Source organism: Corythoichthys intestinalis, chromosome 10 (assembly GCF_030265065.1).
Source record: "Corythoichthys intestinalis isolate RoL2023-P3 chromosome 10, ASM3026506v1, whole genome shotgun sequence".
In the NCBI taxonomy this organism is placed as follows: domain Eukaryota; kingdom Metazoa; phylum Chordata; class Actinopteri; order Syngnathiformes; family Syngnathidae; genus Corythoichthys; species Corythoichthys intestinalis.
In genome coordinates, this window is record NC_080404.1 from 12,949,195 (window position 1) to 12,972,500 (window position 23,306).

Here is a 23,306-nt window from a genome sequence, read left to right on the forward strand (position 1 = left end):
AACCCCAACGTACAGGCGCCAAGCCGGGGGGCAATAAGCATGCCCACACCTGCCCGGCGCCTCTCACCATGGGCAACTCCAGAGTGGAAGAGAGTCCAACCCCTCTCGAGAGGATTGGTACCAGAACCCAAGCTGTGTGTGGAGGAAAGTCCGACTATATCTAGTCGGAACTTCTCTGCCTCACACACCAGCTCAGGCTCCTTCCCTGCCAGAGAGGTGACATTCCATGTCCCAAGAGTTAGCTTCTGCAGCTGGGGGTCGGACCGCCAAGGCCCCCGCCTTTGGCTGCCGCCCAACTCCCTACGCACCCGACCCCTTTGGCCCCTCCCACAGGTGGTGAGCCCATGGGAAGGGGAACCCACGTTGCCTTTTCGGGCTGAGCCCGGCCGGGCCCCATGGGGACAGGCCCGGCCACCAGACGCTTGCCTTCGAGCCCCACCTCCAGGCCTGGCTCCAGAGGGGGACCCCGGTAACCCGCGTCCGGGCAAGGGAAACCGGGGTTCATTTATGTTGCTCATCATAAGGGGTCTTTTTGAGCCATACTTTGTCCGGCCCCTCACCTAGGACCTGTTTGCCATGGGTGACCCTACCAGGGGCTTAAAGCCCCAGACAACATAGCTCCTAGGATCATTGAGACACGCAAACCCCTCCACCACGATAAGGTGATGATTCTTTATGCTTTTTAAGATAGTAAAAAGACAGATATGGCATTTTATAGGCACACAATAAGCAATAGACGTTGAATGTTTTGTTAATGTCTTAGCATCTGTATTGGATTTCTCGATTTGAACAAAACTACACAAGACTTTATTCGACAAATTCCTATTTTTTAATAGTCATTTAATTTTTATCAGTCATTACACTAAAAAGAGAAAAAAGGAGAGTCTGGTTTCTGTTTCTGTCTGAATTGCCTATTTGTAAATGATCACGTAGCCTTTGTTTTTGCATAGATATGCAAAAAGCATCTTAGCGGTCAGGTCCAGGGTGGTGAAATGACACAGTAGACCGCAAGTATCATTGTCGGGTGGAGTATATGACATTTACCATGATAACAACAGGCTCTGGGATGTCTTGAGACCAAAGTCGTAATGTCTGATCATGTGAGGCACTTAACCAGGACTGTCTGTTGAGGCTCCAGCTCACACTGTTCACTGGCTTGTCATGTCCTTAAAACAGAGAAAGCTTTTCGTAATCAGAAGAATAAAATCATGTGGAACAACTTTGGACGGAAGGGATTACTGCTTCCCTTAGACATCCGAAATTGATCGATGTGTCTGTGCTGCCCTCTTTTGATGCTTTTGGTATATTTCTCAACTGTACCTCACCCTCACTTAAAAATAACACTAAGCAGCTGTGGTTTTAAAAAAAAGTCTTTATCTTGAAGTTTGACATTTATACTTTAGTGACTGTATAAAGTGAGGTGGTTCATCTCAAGCCAAAGATCCATTTCAAAGGTATTTAAAGTAGCCCGAAGAAGATTTTTCATACTTCTCTTTTAATAAATCATCATATTATTTATCCTCCCTGTCTCTTTAAAGGATTACTACTTAATGAAAGGATATATGGTGAACTACAAAAGAATGTTTGCAACTTCTCAGGGTCAATTGGGGGGAAAATAGGAGAAAAAAAAAAAGAACCAGGAGATGATGCTTATGTAAAACAACACATTTTGATTGATTATGAGTTCTATGTACCTGTATAGACAGCTGGATTGCCTGTAAGGGAAGACTTGTACAACAACACTGAGTTGTCACCAAGACCACACAGGATTTGCTTTCCATCACCTAGGATGAAGATTTTAAAAGACTGATTAATTGTTATGCAAAAATAACAAATAGCTTTTGAAAATCTAAAAACATTATTATATTGAGATTACAGATTTTAATCCTCACCTGAATACTGAATGCAATAGACCGGCTTGTTTGTAATACTTAGATGGGCACGAAGAACAGTAGGTGGTGCAATGTCCTCTGGGTAATCTTTAAGGAGTAAGCCCCTAATTGAAAAAAAAATATTAGAAAAATATATACATACTGTATATCTTTAAGAATAATATTAAACACTTACTTCTTTTTGGTTTTCCTAGAGGACTGACCTTTCTCGGCTGATATTATGGGTGAAAATAGAAGTTTTCTATGGTAAAAGCAGAAAATGCTTTACTTAAAATTAACAAGGATTTGTTGAAGAACAATTTTGGGAGTGATTTTGAAAGGTTGGTTGAAAAAAACCTAAATACAAATACAGTGGTACCTTTACTTGCAAAATTTATTGGTTCTGGAAGTAGTTTCGTAACTTGAAAATTCTCTAAGTAGAGACGCGTTTTCCATGTAAATGCCCTAATCAGTCCCAAGTCCCCCAAAATTCAGACATAAATCTTTTATAATGCATCAAAACATGTAAAAAAAAAAAATAATAATAATAATAATAATAATAATACATGTTATAATTAGATTAATCCACAATAAATATAAAATTTAAGGTTTGCATCATGTAAAAAAAATAAAATAAATAAAGAATAAAAGTTCACACACTCATGTAAGACTGTCGGAACACGAGGGGTGAATGAAGAGAATGCTGGGATACACACATTCACTTTCAGTAGAGGTCCCTCTTAGCCAGTTGGATGTTAGGCAGTAAACTGGAGCTGTGAGTACCAGCCATCCTGTATTTTTGCCTTTAGTATACTGAAATTCCTTGCGTAACAAGAGATATGTAGAGGTACCACCTTATGGCAGAAGTATGGGTATTAGATATAACAATAAACAGGCTTGAGGTTGAATTGAGAATATTATGGGTCCGAGTGTGAAACATGGAGGAGTGATTCCAACTCCACTAAGTAAGGTCAAAGTAAATTAGTTTGACTTCAATTTACAAGCATACATTTAATATTATCAATCCTTACTACGCTACCTTGGGGAGCTTGTATATCCAGATGATTTCACCTTTGAGTTGAAGACTAGGGGCTGTTCCTTTATCCCACCTATGGGGAAAAAAATAAAACAAAGTTCTTTTTCTGTTTCCTATCCTTCTTTTGTTTTAAAGGAGATTTATTCACATAATTCATGTAATAAAAAACAGTACATGATGAATACAAAAAGTATCAAATTACACGATCAGATGTGAAAAGGGTTACCCCAAAAAAGCTACTTAAAGTTCTACAGAGCAACACAGTGTTGCTGTCTATATTTTAGTTAGATTATATATGTACTGTATATCACTTGGTTAAATGTGGTTTAGTATGAATATTTCTGAAGGTATGTTCTTTAAATGAATAAAACAGACAAAACCCTTTCAAATGTCTTTCATCACTCACTGTGAAAAGAAAATACAGAATTGAGTTGTAAAATGTATGACAGACTATTGCATGAGCTATTAAATTTACAAAAGTAACTCATGTACATGGAAGACTAGAAGAGAAAATATATAAATCTATCAGTGTTATTTCAGTCAATTCATTCCTGGAAAATGTACTCAGTTTACCCAACAATCCATAGCATCTGTGGGACTAAAGGTCATGCTTCATTAAACTCTTTGGACGAACATAAATATATTAAATTCTGGGATTTTTAACATGTGAAAATGATTGATTTAACAGAGACTCTGAGTATCTCTTGAGAAATATTATCAGAAGATAAAGCACAGGACATAAATGACAAGGTGAATGTGATCCAAGAACACAAAGATAATAATTCATGATATTACAAGTATATAAATTACGGTACCATCCATCCATTTTTAACATCTCGTGTTCAGAGAAACTAGTCGCTACAGCCTATACCAGCTAACATCGGGGGGAAGTCAGGCTTTAACCTGGTCAAACCAAAATGGTCGGCAACAATTCACCCACATCGAAGCAGTCATTGAGTAGGAAACACAACTACACCATCAGTGACTTCCAGTGCTGTATATAAATTACCACATCTTTTATATTTCCTAGAGTTTAAAATATTAAAAAAATAAACAATGGGAGCAGCATTCTAAAATTTGGGATAAAAATAGGATTTAATTTAGACACTTTTTATTGGATGACGAAAATACATTAGCTCAGTACTTCTCAAATAGTGGGGCACGCCTCCCTAGAGGGTGCAGAGCAAGGCCGAAGGTTTGCATTGGGACGGTAAGGGCATAACACTACCTTTCACGATGTTCAAATCGTCCTCACCAACTTTTAAGCAACCTTATTTGCATTTGATAATGAGTTCAGCTATATAGATAATTTGGATTGTCTTCCCATATGTTGTAAGAATAGAATTGACCCTACCATTATTAGGTGAATTATTTTCATTATGTTCAGACTTACGTTTACCCCTTTTCACTTGTTGAATGTGCCAGTCCATCCCCCCCGAACGCACATTTCATTGGTTAATGACTTGCATTCATTTAAAATGTATTTTATTTAATTCCCATTCTCCGTGTCAAGCAGCTGAACAGGACAGGTTAAAAATAAATAAAATGTATTTTTTGTATTTTCTACATTATCTATTTAAAAATATTTTCATTTGCAGCCTATGCAGACATTTTTTTTAGGATAATCATACATTATTTATAGTCGAAGTTTTTATTTTTTTGGTTGAGTTACCTGAAGGAAGGCTTCATTTTTCTTTACTATTGTTATCCCCTAAATAAGAAGTTTTTCAGTTATATTTAATTTATTTATTTAGACAGACTATGTTGAGTGGGTTTGAAACAAAATTTTATTTTTTGCATTCCTGTATAGTTAAGAGATTATAACAAATTTGTGTTTAATGTGTATGTTAATGTAATTTCAGTTATGTTCAAATATTACAATTTAAATTTGCTAATAAAATCCACATTTATTCTGGAAGTTTTCATAATGTTTCTTTAGTAGTTTTTGAAAACATAGGTTTGAATTGAACAGTGTATCATCTGAACCAATACCCATGAAAGTTAGTATAAGTCAATACAGATTTATTTTGCATTGATAATTTAGCCTATCAACTAATTGGATTCATATTCGTGAGGAATGTAGCCATGACCGCTGTTGAACCACTATATTTCTTTTTCATTGATCATCTAGCCTATCAATTAAATAGGTTCCGATACGTGGGAAATGTAACTCTGACCCCCTTTCACCTAATCTGTTTGGTTTTATTAATGTCCCATTCCCAGAAAATGTGTACATGCTGGTTATGCTGTTATATCGTCCATACCAATGTTGAGACCAAACCTACGCTCTTGGTTCAGAGCGATGCCGTGGGTGGCGCGTGTGACATAGTTTTTTGCCGTATTAGAATAAAGTGTAATTGCACATCCACTCTGTGATTGCCAGTGGCACTCTCATTTTCAGAGTGCACGCAGTATTTTTGAACAAAACAAGAGCACACAGCAAAGAGCACTAGAGATATGAAGAGCTAAGACTAGGAAATATGAAGAAGCGTATGTAGCGTTTTCCTTTGCCTTTTAATATAGTGGTAGATGAGGAAAGACCAGTCTGTTTACTGTGTCTAAAATGTTTGCAGCAGACAGCAGGAAGTCAAATCAATTAAGATGTAATTTAACACACATTATACTTCTGTCACATTGATAAGCCGCTTGATTTTTTTTTCAGTGAAAACATGCTGAAAATTGCCAACAATCATCACGCTTTGTCAGTGTTACATCAGTAAACCAGTGAGCACTGTAAGCATCATATAAGGTAGCATACCAATTTGCTCAGTGTAAAAAAAAAAAACACACCATAGCAAAGGAGCTGGATACTGCCTGCAGCACACTGTCGTTTTTGTTCTGTTTTTGTTTTTCGGGTCAAATTGTTTGGCATATTGTTCTCATAAGTTAATGTATCAAATTAATTAGAAATTATGAATATTTTTGGGGTTTATTAAATTTCATTTTTTAGTATGAAATGGTCAAAAAATGTACCTTGAGTGTATTTTTACAGTTAGAATGTGATTTTTTTTTTTTTTTTTTTTTTTTTAATTCTGGCAAATTGATGCACTTTAAGTCTTTTCTGTGACAAACAAAGCAATGTTAATAAAGTTTACTTTATTGTAAGTTGATCTATATGACTTTTTCTCTTTAATATTAAAAATGACACAATGTTATGCAGAGCTGTACTTGTAATAATAATAATTTTATACTATGATACTATTTACAGTAGCGGCAGAGAGTTGGGGGCGGGGGTGCGAAACGTTTACGTCTTCCTGTGGGGGGGCGTAACAGAAAATAATTAAGACGCACTGCATTAGCTGTTTGATGGCGGTAATTTCTTTGGTGTAACTGTGATACTTGCCACATTCATAGTGTGAAGCAACAGAGCCAACTGAACCCCTTTCTCAATAAATGCAAGGATTTAAAAAAATCCTAAATAAAATAAACTCAAATATAATTTTAATTCAACAACAGTGGTGTGGTGACGTTCTTCTAAAAGGAAAGAACAAGCTCCAAGTTTTCCTCAAACTTTTTAAACAAAATTATGCATTAATTGCAGATAAAAACATTGGACTAAAGCTATGAGTCATCCTGTCCATCAGGTTTACGTCATAATGGTGAAATGAGCTCCTGCAGGCTGCTTCCAGACATACAATGGAATAATGTTTTCTTTTCCAAGAGCTTGAGAAGCTTCTGCTTTAACATGTTTAAATTCTGCAGATATACTTAATAACACAGTGTGATTAAAGCTGCATTAGTCAGTAAATGCTTGTGGCTTTGGGTCTGACATAGCAGTCGTGCAGTACATCTCTCGTGGCTCAGGAGCTCTCCTCAATACAGCTGTAGGGAGTCAGGATAATGTTAACCTTGTCCACCCACCACCACCACCTCTCATGAGAGAAACATAAATACCAAGGAGAACCACCGTCCAACTAGAGCGGGGCTCAGTACCCCGTGGCTCTAGAGCCATATGCGGCTGTTTAGCGCTGCCCTAGTGGCTTTCCTGGAGCTTTTTCAAAAATGTTTGAAAATGTAAAAAGGAGTTGGAGGGGCATATATTTTTTGTTATAATATGGTTTCTGTTGGAGGGCAAACATGATTCTAATTCATTAATATTGTAATGAAGTTCAACTTGAGGTGGCATCGTATAACAGAGTAGTCACGTGGTGCCTCATTCTGTATAGGATGCACTGCAGGGAAAATAAACATTTAATCATGAAGGCTCATTATGTATTTGTAGCCAACTTAGTCATGTTAATAGTAGGCTTATATAGCTATTACAGTGGTACGTTTACATACAAATTTAAATCGTTCCAGTAGCTGGTTTGTAAGTATAAATGGTCGTATGTCGAGCGGGATTTTCCCATGAGAAGCCCAAAAAAACTACACTAAATCCTTAATAAATACTGCTGATACAATTACAAATAGCAATTACACATTTCATAACAAATAAATTAGAAATATAAATCGAAATAATGATAATAATATTATTATTAATTGTGTTATGAATCGAGTTTTAATGTGGCGGTTGTGTTTTGCATGCTGTTCCTGAACGCATCGTGTGACTGACCATAGACTGAGAGAGTTGGGGAAGAGTTTCAACTTTTTGTTTACATGTTGTTGGCGTCGGCTATGGCGGACAGTAGGCGTGTTGTGTTGCTCAAGTTCTTCCTTGCCGATGTTACAACAACAATAATTGTCACCTTAAACTAGCAAACAGAGGTCGAAGGAAGACCGTTGAGATCGTAGACATATTCCAGCCGTATTGTCGAGCCAGTTCACTGACACACACACCACGCTTATATTTTTCTATCATTTCCTTCTTAATTTCAATGGTTAGCGTCACCTGCACTAACCTTTTTGGGACCCATGTTGATTTCTCTCGCAAGAAAATCTGCCGTGCGTCCGTCTTGCGGGAAAACAATGAAATTGTGACGCTGTCATAAATCATCGTATTTAGAGTATATCGAGACAAATGACGAGTCAAATTTTATGTCAGATGTCGAAAGGATTGTATGTTGAGGTACCACAGTATAGATACATACAGCATGTGTTGAGTTCATTGTAAGGCTTACATGAGGCTTTTAATTTTTTGCGGCTCCAGACATATTTGCTTTTTGTTTTTTTGCCCAACATGGCTCTTTCAAAATTTTGGGTTGCCAACCCCTGAACTAGGGAATGGAATTAAGCCTAATTATACAGCGGTGTCACAAATGCTTCTTTGATCACAGAAGACATGACTGTAGAAAGTAACCGCTCTTGGATAATTAACACCTACATATTGGAAGCAATGTGTTTGTGTCTGCTATTATGTTTCAAGTACCTGTTAAACTGCTGAAACTGCTCAAATTGGATGGAGCTAAATAACTCATTACAATCACCCTACTGTGCGAAGGAAATCATGTTTTCCATTCTCTCATATAGGCTTACAATGTGAAGGCTTTGTGGAACAGATTTTACATGAACCTACAATTAATTTAATTTAATGTAGTGGAAAAAACTATCATTGCAATTTTTGGAGGGTTTCCGATATACAGACACGTGAAAAAAATTGGACACCCCATTAAATGTTCAGTTCTTTGTTAAGAAATGTTGACATATCAATGTCTGATCTTTATCTCTGGAAAAGAAAGTGATTTTATTGCAGGTAAACAATAAAAATTAACATTGTTTTCCTCATTAAACCAAATATATCAACAAAAATGCATAGTATAACTCAGGAAAAAGTTAGGACACCCTACCACCTAATAACTAGTGTTACCCCCTTTGACTGAAATAACTTCAGTGAGACGCGTTTTGTAGCCATCTACCAATCTTTGATATCGGTCTGAAGAAAGTTTGCCCCACTCTTTAACGCAGAATACTTTTGGCTTTGAGATGTTTGAGGGGTTTCTTGCATGTACAGCCCGTTTCAAGCCACCCCACAGCATTTTAATATGATTAAGAGCTTGTCTTTAACTCGGCCACTCCAGGACTCTCCATTTCTTACTTTTCAGCCAGTCCTTGGTGGATTTACTGGTATGTTTTGGGTCAGTGTCATGTTGAAGGGTCCAGTTTCGCTTCAGCTTTAAATTTTTCACAGATGATCTCACATGTTCATCAAGCACCCTCTGATACACGATAGAATTCATGGTGGATTCTACGATGGTGAGCTGGCCAGGTCCTGCTGCAGCAAAGCATCCCCAATCCATGACACTTCTACCTCCATGCTTCACAGTTGGTATGAGGTTCTTTTCCTTGAATGCTGTACTGGGTTTACGCCAAACATGTCCTCTGTTCTGATGTCCAAAAGATTCAATTTTAGATTCATCTGTCCAAAGAACATTATTCCAGAAGTCCTGGTCTTTGTCTACATTCACTCTGGGAAACTTCAGTCTGGCCCTTATGTTCTTCTTGGAGAGCAAAGGATTTCTACTTGCGCACCTCCCATTAAGGTTATGCTTGTGAAGTCTGTTTCTGATTGTAAAGGCATGCACTTTCATATCAACAGTGACAACCGCCTGCTGAAGGTCCCGTAATGACATTTTAGGATTTTTGGAGACTTCTTTTAGCATCTTGCGGTCTGCTCTCGGGGTGAACTTGCTTGGACAGCCAGACCTGGGCATGTTGGCATGTTTTGAATGTCCGGACAGTGGAATGGCTAATTTTATATTCTTTTGAGATCTTTTGAAATCCCTTACCAGACTCATAAGCGTCTACAATCTTCTTTTTGAAGGCCTTAGACAGCTCCTTTGATCTCACCATGGTGTTTTCTCTCACTTCAACAGTCAGGAGCACACCAAACTAAATGGTTTAAATAAGGCAAGCCTCCTTCAAAACACTGGGTAATGATGTTCTAATCATATGCACCTGATGTGATACCCCTGTGTGTGATTTTAGCCATTTTAAGTGGGATTGAATATGGGTGTCCTAATTTATTCCTCAACAGAAATTGCATTTATTTAAAATTACATTTTACAGCAAGTTAAATGAAATCTTTTTTTCAGTTTTAATTGTTTAGTTCTATTACCTGAATCTCTCAAGATTGTTAAAACTTATATTAAATATCTATATGACCAAATATGTTAGAAAACACGCTGGCTTCCATAGGGTGTCCTAATTTTTTCACATGACTATTGTGATATTAAAGCTAGTATTTTCACCAGATAACTTGAATTCTTTTTGGGTTAGGCCTTAACCATACTGAAAAAATTTTAACATAGCGATATACTATATTGCCAAGGTTTCAAACTTTTTGCAGTGGTTGCACTGGTGCACCTAACGATTTCTTGAGGTGCACACGCACAAAATGTAGGCGTACCTACATTTTTCATTGCATCACCTTTAAAGCCTTAATCATTCTTCATAACATTCATGTAATTCATTGATTGATTCATCTTCTGAACCACTTATACTCACAAGTATCGCAGGGGTGCTGGAGCCTATCACAGCTAACTCCAAGCAGAAGGCTTGGTACACCCTGAACTGGTTACCAGCCATTCGCAGAGCACATATAGACACACAATCATTCACGCACGCACTCACACCTACAGAGAATTTAGAGTGTTCAATCAGCATACCATGCACATTTTGGGAGGATGTGGCAGGAACCCGGAAAAAATACACACTGCCTTCATAATGTGAATTACTTTTAAACAAGAATAATATGGAACAATGTTTCAAATTTGCTCATGTTGCCGAGAACAGCCTCTTACTTACACAATGAATGAGTTGCTACGGTACACTTCAGATTGGGCTACAGCTAGCGTGTAACAAAATTAATGATGATTAACACATTTGTGCCTTTGATCGTAGAGCTACCGAGTCTTCTTTGGAAAGATCAAAGCCACAAACCTGTCAATCATTGTTAACTTTCAGTACCAAACGCCAGCTGCACTGGTGACACAAAAAAATCGTTTGTCCACTCGGCTTAGCAAGAGAGAGGGTGAGAGGCTGCGGCGCTGTACGAGCATGAAACCAAGAAAAAAGTTTGCTTGTTCAAAAAAAAAAAAATATCGCACATCGCAATGGTGATGTTCAAATGATATATCGTTCAGGCCAACTCTAAAAACAACATTATTTCATTCTCTCTCACTTCAGAAAAGAAGGATTCACTGATGGCCTTGCATTGTGCAATGGGAACGGGACCATTCAAATTACTGGTGGAGCTGGTGCCCCTGTGGCCCCACACCTAAAACCGCCACCGTCTACAGTTATAATCAATTCAGATCACAACTACATTTGTACTCGTTCTGCACTTCAATCTCAATAGCAACATGATTAATAAAGCTGACGATAACAGTTAAAGAAAGTGTGTAAAAATGTGTGGTGCACAATTGCCATAGCAATAACAGAAATACAAGCCTTAGTCATTGTACCATACAGATAAATTTGAAGCTCTTATGCAAGGGTTAAATTTCCACACATTATTTTTTAACAACGGGAAATTATTTTGTAACCATCAAAAACAATAAATAAAAAATACATAGTCTGACCTTTTTTCTTTAAATGATTGACTTCCTTTTTCAGCTCAGCATTCAGAGGAGACTCTAGCAGTGGGGAGGAACTGGAAACAAGGGAGGCATTACCCGATGAGTTACTGGCATACTGGAATGCTGATAAACCTTTCCACTCCTGGATTACTAGTCACGCAACCATTTTGATGTTAACTCCAAAAATTCAGAAACAGCAACCACGACTACAGCTTGTACTTCGCAATTTTCCAACACGTGTCAAAATTTGAAGGGTTTGAATATGTATCTCAGCTCATTTTACATCATGCCCTAGACTTCACTATCAGGTGATGAGACAGCTGCAACAGACATTGTAACAATGGTTCCCGTAGGGGGCCGGGCCAGGCAGAGCATCGTGGGAGATTTCACTGCAATAAACCCAACCACTCTGCGTTCTGACACCGGATTTAGGTGGAAATAGGACGAACGTTTTAGTGGATACAAGTAGGCAGGAGTGCCTCAAGAGTGATTTGGTCAAGGATTCAAGGTAATTATTGTATAAAACAGCACCACGCATGCACTTTGAAATGTAAAAAAAAATGAAATGAATGGAAAAAATGTGCGTAACTTTAGCTTGAAATATTTATACAAAATGAATGATAACTGTATTTTTTTGTTTGTTTGTTTGTTTTGTTTTGTTAACCAAGCAGTGTTGTTATTGGCAGCCCTTTTAATTTTTGTTTTGGTCTTAAGTCTTTTGAACAATAACACTTGTTAGTCTTAGTCATATTTTAGTCATCTCAAAATGTGTTTGTCTTCGTCTTGTTTTTGTTGATGAAAACTCAAGACTAATTTCGTCTAGTTTTAGTCGACATTTACGAAAACTATTTTTGTGTGTAAATTTTTTTTATATTATTCCTGAAATAAATAAATAAATAAATAGGTTTCCAACTATTTCGAATCAACATTGACAAACAAGCACATATTATAGCGTCTATAAGGACAATGCCAATTTGGTGATTATTCACACTCAGCAGGAAAACATTACATTATATTTAATTAATTATACCCACCTGGACCAAGTATATGTAAAAAAAAAAGTTGTCAGAGAGTTTAAGAGGACGCATGCCGATGCCAATGCGAATGTGAATACTTTGCTAAAGCTATGAGTTACGTTTAGTGTGTGATGAGCACTCAGCAGAATTGCATTTTCTCTATCGCCAGGAAAACAATTCTTACCATATGTGCAAGCCTTCATGGAGACTGGAGAAGACACACTGGTGAGTCGGGGAGGGGACTGAAACAACCAGACACAGCTACGATGCAGGCAAACTACACATAAAGATGTCACACATTGTGAACATGTGACGGAAACTATTGCGCATTTTCATCACGTTCTTGTCTCGTCAGACAAAAAACTGGCATTCATCCCGTAATGTTTTAGTCTCCCAAAACACGTTTTTGCTCGTTATTGTCTCGTCATTGTCATGAAAAAAAGTGTTAAATATTTTCGTTACCGTCATCGTTGACGAAAACAACACTGTAACCAAGAATCTAGACTGTTTTACGTTTATATCTATAGATAAATTTCGGGATTTACACATTTATTTACAAGAATTTTCAACTCAAAAACATCTTTTTTGAAACCTCCAATTTGTGATGGCTGCCATGTAGGATTTTGTATCCATGAACAATAGCGTAACTTTACATTCAAATAATCAGGTAATTTTTTGGCTAACTGCCCGTTTTTTGGCAAAAAAAAAAAATAGTAATTCATTTCTGCGTCCATACAAAAAACAATTTGGCTTTTACATGTTGCATTTTATATAACATTTTAATCTAAAAACAACGAGGGCCAGACAGCCGGCAAGACGTGCTGAGGCAATAGTGGCATCGGAATTCAACCTAAATAAGTTATTTTATATAGAAAAATGCAAAATTTGCTTTTGTTGAGTAAAATTAAGATGATTCTGCATGCTTTCTTCAAGAATTAAGTTTCTGATGTGAAAATTAAGTGATTTCTTAGCTGCTGCATACTTATGTCAAAACTGCACTAAATTAAAAAAAAAATAAGTCGCTATTTCGGGGAAAAATTTATACGGTGTGTTAAATATTGCTATTAATCCTGAAAATATAGGTGATTATCTCAGCATTTGCATCTGATTTTTGTGCATGCAGTGTGAAATCTGAGAATTTTATAGCCATTTTAAGTTTTTTTCTACTTATATAAAAAAAAAAAAAAAAAAAAAAAAAACAATTAATTGATATTTTATTAGGGAACAACATTAAATTTCTGGTGTCGCTGCTCATGGTGACTCATATATGCCTAAGGGATGTGCCCGTTTTGGTTTTAGGTCGCTAGCGGCTTTGGTTTTGAAAATATTTTAATTTTAGGTTTTTGAAGATAGGCCCGCTACGGCGCGGCCCCGTGCCCCGTTTCCCATTAAATGATAGTGAAGTCTCTGATCATGCTTTATATTCCAGTATATATACTGCATATATCTTCTGAATGTGAGTGTGTTAACATTGTTTATGAAATGTAAAATTACATTTCTTATTGAAGTTCCAAATTACCTTGGAAATATTGAAAAGCCTTGACTTCCAGCCTGGATTCTCTCTGCATCATCCAAACAGAACTCCAGAAGGCCCACACATGGCGTAAACAAAGAACTCACTAAAAACAGCATCTGTGTGGCAAGAATTCAAATCCCTTCAATGCTGATCATCTGTTAATATTTTAGAATGTGCCTATTGCTATTTCATTTTTGAAATTTAATTTACTGTGAACAGAATAAAGCACAATCTCAAACACAAACATATATAAATGCTATTGCTAAAAGTTAACAAGTATACACTACAGTGTGTAGTACCTGCAGTTTCTGAAATGCCATTTTTAATTGCGGGGCCATTAACACATTCAAAGTTATCAGACAAAACTAATCAAAAACATCCCTTATTCAGTTTAATGATGGTAGATTTTAATAGGTGAAGCAGTAAACTTTTATGTGATAGCAACCACATTTTTTCCCCAATACGCGCTGACTCAAAGCAATTAGTGGCATGGTAAAACAAGGAACTGACTCAAACAATCTGTGGTAAGGTAAAACAATTAAAACACAGTAGACATGCAGAGTGCAGTTTTCACATTTAGAGAGCGAAACGGACAAACATTCCAATCACACCAACAAAGATGAATGTACCACTACAAAAGCGGTCACAATAAAATCAAATCTCAAACTGTATTATCTTAAATTAGGAACTTTATAAGATATCAAACCATAGAGAAGTTTCTTTCAGTTATTTCTAATATACTCACAGACTTCATACCCTTTCCACAGAAGACCCAAGAGCCAGCCATTGCGATACTCAAATCTGGGTTGTCTACAAACAGTTGAAATACAGTCTGAATGGGCAAAATGCATTAAAATCATTTAGACAAATGTTATATATTTTTCCCTTGGTCAAGATAAAAATACCTGATGGTTAATCCTTACTCTTTTTATTAAATAAAATCACCCGTCTCAGACGAGCACTCACTCAGACAGTTTATCATCATTTAGTCATCTTTGTAAATCTCACTGGAACGGCACCAAACCAAAGTTCCAGCATCATCAACTTGTCAAGAGTCAAGAATCTGCATTGGACAAGGTGTCAAGAGTCAAGAATCTGCATTGGACAAGGTGATGATGCTGGAACTTTGGTTTGGTGCTGTTCCAGTAAGATTTACAAAGATGACAGCCTGAAGAAAACGTCAAAATTCCTTCAGTCCTCGGTGATATGGGGCTGCATGTCAGGCAAAGGCACTGGGGAGATGGCTGTGGTTAAATCTTCAATAAATGCACAAGTTTACATTGAAATTTTAAACAGCTTTCTTATCCCTTCAATTGAAAATATGTTTGTCATTTTCCAAGATGACAAGCATCATGCCCCAGAGCTAAAACTGTTGAAGCATTCCTTGGAGAAAGACTCATCCAGTCAATGTCATGGTCTGCAAAAGCCCAGATCTCAACCCTATTGAAAACCTGTGGTGGAACTTGAAAAATAATGGTCCACAGCAAGGCTCCAACCTGCAAGGATGATCTGGCAACTGCAATCAAATGGAGTTGGCACCAAATTGATAAAGAGTCCATGCCTAAGAGACTGCAAGCTGTCATAAAAGCCAGAGGTGGTGCTACTAAATACTAGAGATGTGTTTTGATTGTTATTTCCTTGTTTGTTTCTCATGATTCCATATTTTTTCCTCAGAATGGAGTGATTCCATTTATATTTTCCTGCACTTGCTCTATAGAAGCAACATTTACTGACCACAACAATGTTTTTATTCATTTGTTTTAGTGTTTCTGAATCCTGAAGAGGTGCACTTTTGAACTAATTCATTATTTTTTCAAGCTTTTTATCTGAGTTTGTTCTACAAGATTTAATGTCTGAGTGAGTGCTCGTCCGAGACTGGTGATTGCATACTTTTTTCTAGGGGTTGTATACACCTACACTGCTGGCCAAAAGTTTTGGCACCCCTGCAATTCTGTCATTTATTCATTTGATGCACCTCTAATTTGTGTAATTAACGGCACCTGTTACTTACCTGTGGCGCATAACAGGTGGTGGCAATAACTAAATCCCACTTGCGGCCAATTTTAATGGATTAAAGTTAACTCAACCTCTTTCCTGTGTCCTTGTATGTACCACATTGAGCATGGAGAGAAGAAAGACCAAAGAACTGTCTGAGGACTTGAGTGAGGAAGCATGGGCAATTTCAAGGCTAAAAGTCCATCTCCAAAGACCTGAATGTTCCTTTGTCTACCGTGCGCAGTGTCATCAATAAGTGTAAAGCCCATGGCATTGTGGCTAACCTCCCTAGATGTGGATGGAAAAGAAAAGTTGACGGAAATTTCAACGAAAGACTGTGCAGATGGTGGATAAAGAACCTCGACTAACATCCAAACAAGTTCAAGCTGTCCTGCAGTCCGAGGGTACAACAGTGTCAACCCGTAATATCAGTCAGCGTCTGAATGAAAAGGGACTCTATTGTAAATACCCAGGAAGATCCCACTTCTGACCCAGAGACATAAAAAAGCAAGGCTGAAGTTTGCCAATACTTACCTGAGAAAGCCAAAAATGTTTTGGAAGAATGTTCTCTGGTAGATGAGACAAACGTACAGCTTTTTGGGAAAAAGCATCAACATAGAGTTTACAGGGGGAAAAAAACGAGGCCTTCAAAGAAAAGAACACGGTCCCCACAGTCAAACACGGTGGAGGTTCCCTAATGTTTTAGGTTTGCTTTGCAACCTCTGGCACTGGACTGCTTGACAGTGTGCATGGCATTATGAAGTCTGAAGACTACCAACAAATTTTGCAGCATAATGTAGGGCCCAGTGTGAGAAAGCTGGGTCCCCTCAGAGGTCATGGTTTTCCACCAAGACAATGACCCAAAACACACTTCAAAAAGCACTAGAAAATAGTTTAAGAGAAAGCACTGGAGACTTCTAAAGTCGTCAGCAATGAGTCCAGACCTGAATCCCATAGAACACCAGTGGAGAGATCTGAAAATGGCAGTTTGGAGAAGGCACCCTTCAAATCTCAGAGACCAGGAGCAGTTGACCAAAGAAGAATGGTCTAAAATTCCAGCAGAGCATTGTAAGAAACTCACTGATAGATACCGGAAGTGGTTGTTCGCAGTTATTTCGTCCAAAGGTTGTGCTACGAAGTATTTGGCTGAGGGTGCCAATACTTTTGTCTGGCCCATTTTGGAGTTTTGTGTAAAATGATAATGATTTAGGTTTTTTTTTTTTTCATTCTCTTTTGTGTTTTTTCATTGCAAGCAAAATAAATGAAGATATTACTACCAAAGCATTTGTAATTACAATCATTTTCTGGGAGAAATTGAGCATTATCTGACAGAATTGCAGGGGTGCCAATACTTTTGGCCAGCAGTGTAGAATATATTCCTAATAAATAAATAAATATACCTAGACTATGCCTACCAAGTTTCTTTGTCATCCGTTAACGAATAACTGAGGATTAGCTCAAAATGCTAGTTTACGCAAGAGCAACAATGAGTGGCGACTTGGCTTTCAGCCTTTAATAATAATAATTCATTATAATAATAATAATGAGGGTTTATTTTGCTAGGGTAATTGCAACAGGAGCTCTATAAGAAGCTTACCTGTGAAATGTAGAACTGCAACCAGCTCTGATGTATCCAGATTGACCACATAAAGGCCATCAGTGCATCCAACATATAACCAACACATGTCCCTTGAAAACCAAGAAAACTTACATGAGGAGAAAATGAAAACGCTGAAACAGTTAATGCAGTTGGAGGACATTAGCTAGAAAGGTAGATATTTTTTTTTGTCCAGCTCATTTGCAATGAAAGATAAGCCATTAGGAATATTTCCACCATTCATCGTCATGGCTTTGATCATAGGCCTTTTTATTTTTTTATTCAGAAAATTCAGCCAGGCAAAGAAGTAGATATTTTCCATTTACCTTTTTTCTCCATCAGTGTCACCATTAAATGAGGCAAAGGAAGCCATTTTTAGAACAGGTTTTGAAATATCCACTTCAGGTGACTTTTCTGCTGCTCCTATAAGAGTTAATTACACTCAATAAGAGTAAATAGGCTTATAAATGTACTTGATGTAACATGTACTCCATGTCGATTTTGTCACCTCCTTGAAGTCTTTGTTCACTCTTATGAAGGTCTATTTTAGTCACAAGCTGACAAGAAAAGCCAATGTGGAGAGAAAAGCACCAAACCTAAAGCACACAGAAAATAGTCGTTCGCCCATGGTGTGAAATTACTTTTTGACATCTTATTCCTCTTAGAGCTGATAATAACAACCTGTCCGTCAGAGGATCCCATGATTATCTGCTCATTTTCCTCTATGAAGAGGGCACTGAGCAGAGGAGAAGCTTAAAAAATGAAAGATTGAGTGAATACACAAAAAATTAGGAAGACTGATTGGTTTTATTCCAAAATGACATACCTGACAGTACAAAAGATTGGTAGAAAAGTGTTTCAGTGTTTAGATCCCATACCTAAAAAATAGTTGAGTACAATTGCATCCTTCTAACAAGAAATAATACATTATTTGAACTGTTCGACTCAGTACCTTGAATGTGCGGTCCTCTGATGTTGTGACAAGAATGTCTTCATTCCACGGACAAAACTCTGCTGATGTCACAGGCCCCAAATGGCCAGTCAGTGTTGAGATTGTTTGCTTTTTCTGATGTGAAAAACAATCCTAAGTCACTTAGCATCTGTATCAATATCAACATTTGCTATCAACATTTGCATCTCTAGATTAGAAATCCTTGAAACTGTATTTGGTGATTTCAAAGTACCTTTGTGCTGAGAATATATGTAGTTGCTCCAGCACATGCAGCCACTTTGTCATCAGATAAACAGAAGGAAAGATGGACCACTTGACCGAGCAAGGTTCCAATGATTGTTCCAGCTGCAATGTTTCCTGTGATCAAATTATGTTAGCTACATAAGACCATTGTAATGCAGCAGAATTGATCAACAATGCAATTGAAAACACAATAAAAAAGGTTGTTAAATAATTGCCTTCATGTCAGTATAAATCAGATCTCAGCATTATTATAAAATTTACAAAATAATTTACTGTACTAGTCATTGAATTTCTAAATGATATGAATTTACACTGACATAATGTCTCTTTCCGTACCTTGGCTCACTGTTTTCTGGCAAACTTCCACATTCCATATGATAACATAATCATCAGATGCAGAGCAGAGAAGGATAGGTGAGTTATTTCCAAAAGTCATGGAGGTGATGTCACCATGATGGCCCGTCAGCAGCAAGGCCTGTGGAGAGTCATTAGAAAACACCCAACATAAAAAATGGACCTGTTTTTTTTTGTTTGTTTGGTATGTATTCAATTCTGGATGTAATTGTCAAATACAGTCATATTCTGTAATTTTCGGACGATAAGCCGCTACATTTTTCCCTTATTTTGAATCCTGCAGTTTATAGTCCAGCGCATCTTATTTGTTGATTTATTTTGGTTAATAGGGAACACTTTATTTGACAGCGGCGTCATAAGACTGCCATAAAACCGTCATAATTGTGACATGACCATATCACGGTCATTAATGAATGCTTATGACAGATGTCATTAAGTATCATCCGGCAAATTAAGTCACTAACTCCATTCATGTCCAGCTCGGATCTTTTACATCTATTCAAAAGTGAGATAATTGGCTAGATGAAACAAACCTGACATCTGTCATTAGCATTCAATAATACTCATGGCAGTGTTATGTCATAATTATGATTGTCTAATGACAGTTTTTTTGCACCACTGTGAAAAAAAGTGTGACTAAATACCAGAGCTTGCAGTAAATGGAACAACTGAAAGAGTAACTGAAGAAATAATTAGCACAGAACAAGAATTTTGATTGTTATTTAAATCTAGCACTGCAATGCATGCTAGGAGGCGTGTTGGACGACAACAGTGTTGACGGCAGGTGGCAGCAGAGGTTGACTGTCTCCCTCAAGGGAGCAATGATAGCCAAATTAGGCTTCTTGAAGCAATGAAACTTTGCAGCCAATTGGTTCAAAGCTTCATTGTGGTTCATTTGGTCTTACGACAGTCCTATGATGGTGCTCTCAAATAAAGTGTTACAGGTTAATATATTTTGGTGTAAATATTCTATAATACAGTGACGACATCTGCGGCTTGTAGTCCAGAGCGGCTTATCTATGAACAAATGCAGTTTTCGTGTCAAATTTGGTGGGTCGTGTCTTATAGTCCGAAAACTACGGTAGATGAATGGCTGTGACGAACAAAAACATCACAATGCAGAAACAGATTAAAAGGACACTAGTCATTTTGATGATTTGATTTAAAATACATGCTATATGTTTGAAGATAAGTGCTGAAAACAGACTGAATCTCTGATTTATCACAAAAACTTTTATATCTCCTTAGCTCCCAGGATTTTGGGGCAGTCTAAAAAGGAGGTCAGGTGACGTCACCAAGACGTCACTTGCTTCCTAGTCCACACCAACAAAAGAATAAGGCTCTGTGCGTCAACTGTGACTGCCATCAAGCTGTGCTGCAAAGTTACAGCCTGCGATTCCGCAAATACATCATCTTTCGCATGTATATGTTTTGTTATCTTATTTGGGTTTGGACACGGCCAACCACAAGCAACAATGCATCATGGCTGGCAGACTCTACAGGCAGTGGCATCTCGTCCAGCAGCGACTGACTTTGGATGCATTGCGGTCTGCTCCAGTTCTGCTAAGGATCCGCTAAATTTGTAGCCTTACTTCCGGGGCAGAAGTGGAAAAAATTCCATCCTCATATTACATCTTCGGTTAGGTTCATATGTGTTTTATATAATGTGAGCTTTGTGTAAAATTGTATGACTTAGCAGATGGCTGAGCCATTATTTGATATCTTATTGTCTTTTTGTCAAATTGGCAGAATAATTAAAAACACTTTTTTTCCTTTTGACCCAAGCAATAAATGTATTAGTGTTGACTTTTACAGGACTGTCCCTCTAAGGCACAGGTGTCAAACCGATTCCAGAAAGGGCCAAGTGGGTGCTGGATTTTGTTCCAACCGATACCGTGCATAGAGTTTAACCAATGAACTTCCTACTGAAACAAGCAGCACCTGACAAAGTTTAACTGATAACACATGTAAAAGACCTGATTGGTGAAAAGGTGTCCTCTTCATTGGTTGGAAAGCAAACCTGCACCCACTTGGCCCTTTCTGGAATCGGTTTGACACCTATGCTTTAAGGATTACTGGTAATTTTACAAATGTAAATAAAGATAACTGAAATAGCGTTATAATGTTTTAAAGGTTTCAAGGGAGATCTAATTGGTGAAAAGGTGTCCTCTTCATTGGTTGGAAAGCAAACCTGCACCCACTAGGCCCTTTCTGGAATCGGTTTGACACCTGTGGTCTATTTGATGCCATAGCAGATTCATGGCGCATTAAGCCCCAAAACTATTCTTAATTTGTCCGTTTTACCCTGGAAACCCCTATTTACAGACGTCGCGCAACCGCTTTTGTTTCAACCTAGCCATAAAACGAAGGTAATTAATTATATTTAGTATTCAGAATGTCTGTCATTTTTAGCTTAGAATCATTAATTGATGTCTAATATTTTGTTTTTAAAAAAAGACTTAAAATAATTATTCACTCACATATTTTAAATTTTTAAACAAATTATGTCACAATGAAAAAAAATGGTTTCTGTAAAAAAAAAAAGTCACGGATATCTACCTCATAACTATCGCTTAGTTGTATTTTTTTTTTTTTTTTTTTAGGGCTGTCAAAATTATCGCGTTAACGGGCGGTAATTAATTTTTTTAATTAATCACATTAAAATATTTGATGCTATTAATGTATATGCCCTGCTCAAACAGATTAAAATGACAGCACAGTGTCATGTGCACTTGTTACTTGTGTTTTTTGTCTCCCTCTGCTGGCGCTTTGGTGCGACTGAATTTATGGGTTTAAGCACAATGAGCATTGTGTAATTATTGACATCAACAATGGTGAGCGACTACTTTATTTTTTGATTGAAAATTTTACAAATTTTATTAAAACAACATTAAGAGGGGTTTATATACAAAATTTCTATAACTTGTACTAACATTTATCTTTTAAGAACTACAAGTCTTTCTATCCATGGATCGCTTTAACAAAATGTTAAATGTTAATGCCATTGTGTTGCTTTATTGTTATAATAAACATATACAGTACTTATGTACAGTATGTTGAATGTATATATCCATCTTGTGTCTTATTTTCCATTCCAACAATAATTTACAGAAAAATATGGCATATTTTATAGATGGTTTGAATTGCAATTAATTACGATTAATTAATTTTTAAGCTGTGATTAACTTAAAAATTTTAATCGTTTGACAGCCCTAATTGTTATTGTTACTGTCGCATTTTCTCCGATATGCTAGATGATAAATAATCGATCCAAACGAAGAAAAAAAAAAAGTTTAAAAGGGTAAATATATGAAAAAAATATCTGGACCACTCCTTGATGTCTGCGATTTCTGCATCGCGATCCTTGTTATATTATAAATATGTTTCACCCATAAAATCCCCCAAAAATCTGGCTGTTGCCATTCACAGCTGTGTTTTGACACTCAATGATACATGCTAAATTGGAGGTTTTCGATCGAAACAAGGTAAGTTCGTGATAATATTTCGTTAAAGTCATGGCGTCTTTAATTCTGTTCTTGCGTGCTGTCGCCTTCAGATAGGGCAGTACTTCTCAAATAGTGGGGCGCGCCCCCCTGGGGGGGCGCAGAGCGATGCCAGGGGGGGCGCATGTGACCTCGGGGAACATGCTTTTTTTTTTTTTTTTTTTCCCATACTGGAATAAAGTGTACTTGCACATCCACTCAGTGGGTGGCAGTGGCGCTCTCATTTTCAGAGTGCGCGCAGTATTTTTGAACTAAGGAAGAGCACTCAGAACACACAGAAAACAGATATGAAGAGCAGTGCGCCGCCGCCGTTTTCGAAAGCCGTTTTCCGACCGGACTCACGCAGCGACCCACTGTCTTGTCCGGCCGGTTCTCACGTCGCCGCCCGAGAAGTGCCATTTTTGGCTTGGGATCGTCACGACAACTGCCCTCACCTACGGTTCTACCTCGGCCGCCGGGAATGCGCTTTTTTTCGTGCCGTTTGCCTTTTAGCTTTGACTTTTAATACAGTGGCTAATGAGGAAAGACCACTGTTTACTGTGTCTAAAAATAATTATAGCGGACAGCCAGAAGCCAAAACAATTAAGACGCCACTTAAAGACATTAGACCCCAATCTCATTGATAAGCTTGATTGTTTTTCAGCGAAAACGGCCGAATATTTCCAACAATCGTCCTGTTTTGTCAGTGTAATATCAGTAAACCAATTAGCATTGTTAGCATGCTCATTGCAAGATAACTCCACACCATTGCAAAGGAGGTACAAAAATAA

At 37.5% G+C, this 23,306-nt stretch overlaps 1 protein-coding gene across 3 annotated transcripts in view; it reads right to left on the bottom strand.

Annotated features, from left to right (window-relative positions):
• wdr27 (WD repeat domain 27) overlaps positions 1-23,306 on the bottom strand; it is a 98,531-nt gene that overhangs the window by 72,430 nt on the left and 2,795 nt on the right. For all 3 annotated transcript variants that reach the window (XM_057849057.1, XM_057849054.1, XM_057849056.1), the window contains exons 2-17: positions 19,016-19,154; positions 18,669-18,793; positions 18,437-18,550; positions 18,311-18,362; positions 18,166-18,236; positions 17,993-18,080; positions 17,811-17,907; positions 17,485-17,576; positions 14,638-14,702; positions 13,896-14,008; positions 11,364-11,434; positions 2,911-2,980; positions 2,068-2,133; positions 1,893-1,996; positions 1,695-1,784; positions 1,045-1,166 (exon numbers count right to left, since the gene is read on the bottom strand). In XM_057849057.1, coding sequence (XP_057705040.1) covers positions 1,045-1,166; positions 1,695-1,784; positions 1,893-1,996; positions 2,068-2,133; positions 2,911-2,980; positions 11,364-11,434; positions 13,896-14,008; positions 14,638-14,702; positions 17,485-17,576; positions 17,811-17,907; positions 17,993-18,080; positions 18,166-18,236; positions 18,311-18,362; positions 18,437-18,550; positions 18,669-18,793; positions 19,016-19,115 — 1,440 coding nt within the window. In that variant the 5' untranslated portion in view covers positions 19,116-19,154. The remainder of the gene's footprint in view (positions 1-1,044; positions 1,167-1,694; positions 1,785-1,892; positions 1,997-2,067; positions 2,134-2,910; positions 2,981-11,363; positions 11,435-13,895; positions 14,009-14,637; positions 14,703-17,484; positions 17,577-17,810; positions 17,908-17,992; positions 18,081-18,165; positions 18,237-18,310; positions 18,363-18,436; positions 18,551-18,668; positions 18,794-19,015; positions 19,155-23,306) is intronic.